Source organism: Rhopilema esculentum, chromosome 18 (assembly GCF_057945365.1).
Source record: "Rhopilema esculentum isolate cy_ngs chromosome 18, ASM5794536v1, whole genome shotgun sequence".
Lineage (NCBI taxonomy): Eukaryota > Metazoa > Cnidaria > Scyphozoa > Rhizostomeae > Rhizostomatidae > Rhopilema > Rhopilema esculentum.
Window position 1 is genome coordinate 6767795 of NC_142832.1, and position 9226 is coordinate 6777020.

The 9226-nt window shown below is 38.0% G+C and overlaps 1 protein-coding gene across 1 annotated transcript; it reads right to left on the reverse strand.

The window, feature by feature from the left end:
* Positions 1-839: 839 nt before the first annotated feature.
* Positions 840-6138, reverse strand: LOC135696734 (hydroxylysine kinase). The gene is made up of 4 exons (XM_065216222.2): positions 5157-6138; positions 2550-2763; positions 1812-1917; positions 840-1568 (listed from the first exon to the last, which is right to left on the reverse strand). Exons 1-4 carry the CDS (start codon positions 5545-5547, stop codon positions 954-956), a joined length of 1326 nt encoding a protein of 441 aa, XP_065072294.2. The 5' UTR covers positions 5548-6138; the 3' UTR covers positions 840-953.
* Positions 6139-9226: the final 3088 nt, after the last annotated feature.

Sequence of the window (9226 nt, forward strand, 5' to 3'; positions counted from 1 at the left end):
TTGTTTCAATTTTTATTTCTGCCATTTTTTAAGTACCTAGTATGTGATTATTTCCGCGAATGTGGCAGGTAAACTGTAACTGGCTAAATTCTGTCACATGACCGTTCTACAACAATAGCCGACCCAGGCCGACACAGACATTTATTTCAGCACCCTGGTCACGCCACTGAATGGAATGACGATAGATTTGTGGACTTAACTTTGCGTCCACTACCAAGATTTAACAAATGGTGAATTTGTATATAATTCTACAAAACGTCAACCAGTCAATCGTCCTTAAATAAGTTTCAATCTGTCCCAAGAACATCGAAAACTCTTGTATTGAGGATTGACCTTTTCATTAAAAATTGCATTGTTATATATAAAAATGTGGGCGTAGTGGATGCAAAACATTTTGGGGGTTTGGGTATGAGACTTCCCCGGATATCGTTGCTTCATCGAGATAGAATTGCCCGAACGGAGCTTAAAGTGAGATAAATCAGGCCAGGTCAGTGGGTCTGCAGCCCTCGCAGCCCCTGTCTCATAAGCGTTTGTATAGAAACATTCGAACTTTTGAACATATTATCAGGTGTTTCAATTTTCCAGAAAATTGCCCAAGAATGTCAGAGGTTCAGCAAACCCATAACACATCTTTGGTAGCCTATTTAATAAGGTTTCGTGAAGTTTCAGCGAATTTTGTTCAAATTTGCAAAAGTTGTTTCGGTACAACGGAGTTTTTAAACTGTCAAGAAGGGATTCAGTATCTTGGTATGAGCAAAGTGCCTTGCCTATTTAATCACAGAAAAGTGAACTCTTGCATTAGCAAATCAGTGTGAACTTAGAAGAACAGAAGCACTGAGTCGTAGATAGTTATGTTCTGATTACATGAAATTACAAACATATAGTCCCTTATTGCATAAAAACCCATAAAATCACTTATGTTCCTAGCAATCAAATGTCCCAGTGTCTCCCAATTATACATTGACATGCACCTGCAGCCAATATTCAATCAGCTCGTCAACTCTTTCCTCGTATTCTAAAAACATTCCAAGAACTTTCCAACCAGTTTGTGACGTTAATAACAAATATTCGTTACCAGGATCCAAAGAGTATTGATAATTACCCAAAGTAAGGGATTGTACCAGTCTCCCAATAACACAGTAATACAACACTTTCAATTCAAGATCTGTTAAGGGCTCCTTTGACAAATACCCGGACAGTACGAGGCCAGCATCCTTTAGGCAGTCATTTGGCCTAAGCAAGCTCATGTAGGCCATACAAATTGCAATTTCAAATACACGAAACGAGTAAGTGACTTCACCAAAATCTATCAAACCAACAATCGTTGCTTTTGAGTCGATCGTTTTGGTGATTACATTGCTTTCATTGATGTCCGCGTGAATCGTTTGTTTGGGTAAATTCTCTGCGACTGAAAGGAAACTATCTTGAAACAGCTGAAAACACTTCACGACCATACCATGGTTTTCCTTGTTCTTTATGGCATCGAGATACTGCGGTGAATTCAGCCAAAGAAGGTTCTTCAAATCCCATATATCTCTTTTTTCTTTAAGGCTTGGGTGGGAAAATCCCTAAAATATAAAAATTGGTAAAACCTTACCAACAAAATAAAATTTACAGAGACTGGCAATTCACCATCTGAAAAGAAGACAGCAGATTTAACCAGTTTTTGCTCCAAAATATGTGGCAAACGACAAATATTGATGATCCAGAGAGAGCTATAAAGGTTTATCCAATCATGCATACTCGGGTCACAAACAAAAAAAACATTGACATTATAATCTTACTAACCATATTGAGAAAAAGAGACTAACCTCTAATGCTTTGCATACTGTTGCAGCCAAATCTCCAACCTGAATAAGCAGTTTGTCTTCGATTTCAAAATCCTTCAGAGTCTTCCCTTCCACAAAAGAAAGTAACCTAAATTAAGGAACAAACAATGTTGATGTTGGTCATTGAAAATATTTTGACTTTTACGTAGCTTTTCTGACAAACCATGTTTATTCATATACAGGAGCGTATATGATGGGTATTCTGTTGAGGTGTGACACTCCTAAACTTTCATAAGCGGGTTGATAAAACCTTAGTTGGTCTCAGTAAGATCCTTTTTTAGTCAGCGAAATCGCCGGGCAAGGAAAACAATGGGAGAATTGATGACAATTTTATGTTTTTCTTGCTATGAATGATTTTAATTCTGAAAAAAGGTTTTTCAGGGTACTTTCCCGCGACTCCAAGTAATTCTTGCGGAAAGAAACCCTATGGGTCTGATGAGCAAAATAACCCTTTTTCATACACATTTTCAATATTCATTCAATTTTCATACCCTCAAAGCAAAATTTTCCCTAATATATATAGATACATACAATGTCGTAAAAGAAGAAACAGAATCAAGAAAAAAGAGAGAAAGAAATAAGAAGAAAAAATGGTGAAACACAATTTTTGGTCTTACTGTGCATTACGTTTGCTAAAATGTAATCAGCTTATCTGAAGAATTGTTCTTCACCAGTTAGTTCTATATCATATGACAAGAGACAGAAATGGAAAGCCCCTACCTGATATAGTGTTTTATCACAACTTTGATTTCAGAGTTTCTACCAACAACAGCCTTCCATACGCCATCTCCTTCAATTTGCTTCTTAGCAATCTTTTCAGCAAAAGATGCATCCCGTTCAGCAATGTATTCTAATGGAACCTCAAGTTCTTTTGATTCTGCAAAATTCCCATTTCTACTTGAAACGTTGGTAGGAATGTTGTAAGGGCTGTTGCCTGCAAAAAAGGAGAAAATGTTGCAGAAAACATAAGAAGAAGCTCATAAGAAAATCCGTTTTAGAATTAGTGTCTCAAATCAGTTGGATTTGATTGACTCAAACATTTCCGCACTGCTCTATATTTAACAAAGCTCTTGCCTTTTCATCTGCACCCAACAGCTACTCAAGAATAAAGCTCAAGAATAAAACAAGGTTGAGCTGAGTTTTAAAAATTGTTGTCTCAATCATTTCCCAGCCGCCTGATGGGATGTGACACCAAAATCCAAACTAGGCTTCTGTTCATAGCAGTGTACATATCAATTAATCATTTTATCATTGCAATATCCAGCAGACAAGTTTACTCTTGCGCAACTTTCAAAATTTTGTTCTAACGGATCTTGAGTAGTAGCAGTTCTTCTTGACTGGGAACCATTTTTGGATCATTTTCTTAGAGGCTTATCTTGCTAATCTATTTTCATGGTAATTGTTACCTTCTTTGAATCGGAGTGTTAAAGAAAATTACGTGAAAAGAAGCAAGTGTTTTCTAAAAGGGGCGTTTCCCGGCGTTCTAACAGGCGTGGCCTCAAAATATTTTCAGTCCCACCTTCTCAGGCCACCCACTTTTAGACTGGTGCGCGGTATCGAGGCAAGATTGAAAGTTTCTTCAAAAGATTATAGTGTTCTTGTTTCAATATTTCCACGGGTTGTCCCCTAAGTCTTTCCTGTTTATTCTGATTTCCAAGTTTATGTTGTCGATCGATATATTTCATTTAGCCTTCGATGACTCGTTGGGCTCACTTGAATATTTTGTAGATTAATCCAAAAGGTGTTTCTTTATTCTGATTTTGACTTCAAAGTTCGGCAAAAATATCTTGCATAGTCAATATAGCCTGTGTCAATTCAATATTGCTATCAACTCGTCGAGCCACCCCCACCACATCTCAACCCCACTTTGAATTTCTTGGCGCCGCCCTTGGACTGCATTGAAGCTCAACATAGCAGTTCGTTTTCACTCGATGTTACCTTATACCAAAGTCTGTTTTAATAGTTGATTTTTGCGTAATGCTCCTGCAAACTTAAACACTGAAGCGATCCGTCACGCAAAAGGGATCACGACATGAGCCCACCGGTCAGGGCCTTTTTAACATACTAACTACACTCTTTTTTTATAATAACCAGTAAATTCAAGTTCAGGTTGACTGTTCTTAATTTTTTCAAAAATCTGAGGCTGGATTGTTTTTGATTTGTGCTTAAATTAAGAGGATGTAAGCAGTGCTATTGCTAGCTTTTTCGCTCTAAGAAGATGTTCAGGCCTCATTTGCCAACAAAGTGAGTGAGGCAGCCTTAATTTGCTGACAAATTTGAATATTTGCGAACACTCGCAAATGCAGGGAAACGCCTTTTTTGCAAAATTTCCCCCCATTATTTGATTAATGTTAGTCATGGTAAATAGCAAAGTATTTTACAATTGTTATTCTGTAAAAACCATTGAGTTTATGAGGGTTTTACAGGCTTGTGTTCGCAGATTCGGCAGTAAAAGAGAGTAAAAAATTCAATAAGCGTGTTCTGATTTCTTGGCTCGACGGTTCTTATAGTTTCATCTAATTCAACAACGACTAAACGGGTCACTTCGGCGAAACTGTTATGCTTCAAACTTCTCGAAATAACAACGGCTATCCGAACATCTGAAATCTCGTCTAAACTCTAGCGACTAAATTCAACGACTGAATTACTCAAAAAAGCCAACAAATACTTTACTCAACAGCAATTAAGATAATAAGGACAGTTATACAAAACAGAACAAAGGAGCTCACAAGACAGGATGTTACATGGAAATTGGCCAAGGTGCGAACAAAAGTCAAGCACGCGAATGAAATTCAAACAGCAAACAAGCAAAAGTTGACTTAACGAAATTCTGTCCTTTTAAATTGACACAAGCATACAGTATACTACACCCCCCTCCCCAACGAGTTTTACATCATTTTTGGACAAATCTCGAGGATCATATTTTAGAAAAGTGGGGGGTCTGGACAATTGTGTAGGTTTTCTTCCGACAAGATGAAATGTTAAAAGTTCATAGGCCCCCAAAAATAGGAACCGGTTTTATAATGACCAGATTCGCTGATATTGAGCTAATTATAAGTAATATTATGTTTTAAATCACCACAAGCAATCAGTGTCTGACAAACCAATTACCCCCAATTTTGGGATTTGACCCCCTGTTTCTCGGAAACGCCCCCTCAAACACTTGATCAACATTGAAATTCGTAATTTACGCCCAAAACTGAATCAGTAAAAGGTGGTGTGGTAAATTCTCCGCTCGGGTGACAATAACCCCCCTCCAGCCTCTGGATTAATTCTGCACAATCAAATTCAAAGCAACAGCTAAGCAAACATTAATAACTTATTTACCAAGGGCTTGCTGTATATGCTCCACAACGTCTATAGAAGCATCCAGAAAGTCTTTCGAATATGTTGTTTTGGAGCTCATTACTTTGAAAACGTATTTTCCAGAATTTTGAGTTGATTGATTCGCCTTTTGGGAATCCTTGAAAAATTGTTCTTTTCCAACATACCTTGTCAAGCTCACGAAAGAAGGCCCATTGTTGGCGATTCTCCCTCTCACAAAGTAGTTTCTATCATCGTAGCTAGCTAGTTCTTTGATACACGATTCGTCTGTTACTGCCAGTCCGAAAACTTCTTGTATATATTTAGAAACAGCCTTGACATCAAGTGACGGTCGGAGTATAAAACGACTATTCTCACAGTCGTTCATCTTCGAAATCCTATCCCTTTGAATCATGATTAGGCTTCAGCCTAATCAGTATGCTGAAACCACAATTGAATTTGGCCGGGCCAATGAGATATTGGCAATATCATATTACTCTTTAGCTCGGCCCAGGGGCGGCTGGGAGTAAATTTTTTTGGTATTACTTTTTCAAACGTATGGAAGATGCATGAAAAAGGAAAATTAACAATTTCTTTATGAAGGAATTTTGAACCTCCTCAACTGGAGGGGTATAGGGGTTTTACAACACTCCCCCCCCCAAATTTGGCCTAGCCATACGTTGGGGAAATATGCATATCTTCAATTGACTCTAAACAACAAACAAAAAGTCACTTAAAGACATAAATTGGTCGGGTATACACATTTTTGTAAGCAACTAAGAATCTGAGCGAATGCTGAAAGTTTTAAGTTAATTGGCAATTTTAGTGCTGTATCTCCTAGAAAATAAATGCAGATACTTCCTTGCTCGCATATCAAAAAGAAATCTATGAAGAGCCTGATTTCCTGTTGGTCTTTTTAAACAAACTGGAGGGCTGTAACATTTGTCAGAAGGGCTTGCGAGCGGTGATTAGTCGTGAAAAATATTTGGCGGCCCCTTCCTCTGAGCCACCATGTGGGCCCGTTATTATGTACGAAGAATGAGTACATTAAGGGGGGATTTTGCTCGGCTCGATGGGCATCCATATATATAGATATATATATATATATATATATATATATATATATATATATATGTAGAATTGTTGCCAATTGTGTAACAATGGATCGGCATTTTGATGAGTTCAACAATGGTAACATAGAAGCCGAATTCAAAGGCGGGAGACAATCGAAACAATGCAGGCATAGAATGTCAAAATCAAAGGATTTTCCCAATTTTCCCAAACGAACAATCGAGAATCGTGAGTTTCCCGATTAAGTGGGCAATTGAGGTTCGCTAATCGACACTTAGGTCTATAATCGTGCTATTAAATTGGGTTCGGCTGCTAGCGTGAGATCCCCTTTGTGGTCATCCTCTTAGATTCGACCAATCACATTTAGTTTTGCTCGTGACGTTGTGCAGTTAAAATTGGTTCTGTACGTGCATGTTGAACGGTAGCCAGAATAGATCAGAAACTTCTCGTAATCGAGAGTGGTGCTTTCATCTTGTCAAGCGTCAACGTAATTAGACGTATAATTTGCAATTTGTTATGTAGGATACAAAAGAAAGTGCGGGAATATGCGATTTCACGAGTTTCTGCAAGAATTAGCTTTCATGAATGAGTCGTGGAAAATATATTGTTAAGTGTTTGAAATCTGTTTAGTTTTTCGCAAGTTTTGCAAAGTCGGTGAAAGTTATTCGAAGGCTTTGTGAAATTGTCGCGAAATGCTTGCAGGGACTTTTCAATTTTCTCTGGGGTTGATCCAAAATTCATTCAAAATTCTTCAGACCCCATTTGATAAGATAGTTTGGTGCAGGAATAACGTAAAAAATAGAAATTTGGAACGTGTGAGGTCAGACCAACAGTTACGAGAATAATCAATTAATAATCTTGGGGTCTGTGACTACATTTCTTCATCAAATAGTTGAATTGCCGAGTTGAAGAAATCTTTGCACTCGCAACTAGGAAGTTTACAAAATTAAAAGTTTGGCTGCTCACAATTACGTACGAAAGATTCCCCTTCGTAATCAAGTAATTGCACCGCCGTGAGATCATTATGCTGGAACCGTTTTGTCAGCGCGGGTCGTTAGGTATCGTTAGGCACGCATCGATTTCTCCTTCTGCAAAGGTTGATAGTGGAATCCAAAGATCTGGGTTTGTAAACTTACTGCGTCATAGCATTCCCCGCCGTTTATCAAGAAACTGTAAATATGCGAAACGCATTTTGAGAAGCAACCGAATAAGAATAATTATTCGTGTTATGCTTTCAAACGAAAAATGTCCTTCGTCATATCAGAAAAACAAAATCCCAGTTAGGTCCCACTCACAGAGCCCCAATATATGAGTTCTGTCAACTTGCTGCGTCATAGCTTGTGCCGCCGTTTTTTAGGTATTTTAAGTCTGTAAATCCGTTCTCATAAAGCATAAAACGCTCTTTGTTGTCTTGGAAACAAACTGTAAGTGCATCTAGAAAAATTCAGACTTTAATACATTAGGAATCTTTGTTGTCGTCATCATTGTCATTGTTGTCATCATAATCATAATCATAATCATAAACATCATCAATCATCATCAATCATCATCATCATCAATCATCAATCATCATCATCAATCATCATCATCATCATCAATCATCATCAATCATCATCATAATCGGCATCATCAGTTTTGTCCACATCGCCAATTCATAATATCGAAGTACCATTCCTCCACATTCTTCGTACATTGCAAAAGCCGTGCTATTTTTAGAATCGCGAATGTAATAACGGAAACCGCTGCGTGAAAGCCCTCTGAACACATTCAAGGTTCAGTTCAGTTCATCATTCATTTTAAATGCCTTTACATAAGCAACTTGCAACATTTTGAATAGCTACAGTTTAAAAATGTACAAATAAATTTGAAAGGATGCAGGCTAAAAATTTATTATAGAAAAATACATGACGAGATATATCTGGCACGGCCTTTCAGTTCGAGACGTTGCTAGTGAGTTAATTCCCCCCTTTTCAAAATAATAACACCTTGAACACCCAGACGATGGTCATTCACTTGATCTTCCACAACACGATTCATTTTGAAACAGCTAACTTACAAGCAAAATCATAAAACAGCACTGGCAAAAGGTAAATGGCTGCGTTATTAGAATCCCAAAAGTAATAACGGGGCTGCTAGGCTCCTTTATTTCAAGGACCAAGAACAATTGAATTTTACGTCATCGGTGAGTCCCGTGACAAAGACTTTGCTGTTTCCGTTATTAGAAACGCGAAAGTAATAATGAGACCGGGAGCCTCGAACTAGCTTTGAACCATTTGAAATACCATTGAAAAACATAATAGGCTTCCTGTGGTTAAGGATTAGCAGGTAATTATCATCCCCTTCAGATGAATAGAGGACAGATACCATACAGAGCTCCCACACGTAGGGAAATTTCCCTACAGTAGGGGAAAATTGAACTGTGTAGGGAGTAGGGAAAACCTACGGGGAAAATGGGCAGATGTAGGGGAAATTTCGTTTTTTGTAGGGCAAATGAGCTTTTTCGATATTTTCGTTGCCATGAAAGACATTACACGTTACGAAGGGTCTGTAAAGCTACACAGACAGCAGTAGAAGCCCTTGTTACTCACCTGTCCCGATAGAAAAAAAGTGCTGTAAAGAATGGTGGGTGGGAAAACCAAAGCCTTAATGAATTCTTGAGGCTATGAAACAGCTTCAAGAATACGAAAGTCTGGCACTTTTCATGCTGAACAGATCTGGACTACCACAAATTACGGCAGCGATCGAAAGAACAATTTTGTACATGAATATAAACAAAACGAAAATGTCTTGCTGTAAAACATTAAAGTCAGTCAATTGTAAAAGTCAGTGAAAAATTTACAGCCAATTTTGACATTGATAAGCATCATGTTCGTTTACAATGGAAATGCTATAAATTCATAGTGCAAAGCAGGGGCGGTGCCAAGGGCGGTATGGGGAGGGGTAATTACTTTTGTCAAAAAATTAACTTGGTACAAAGCACTGAAATGAGGCAAAAAGGCGTTGTCTCACCGGCCAAGCTCATT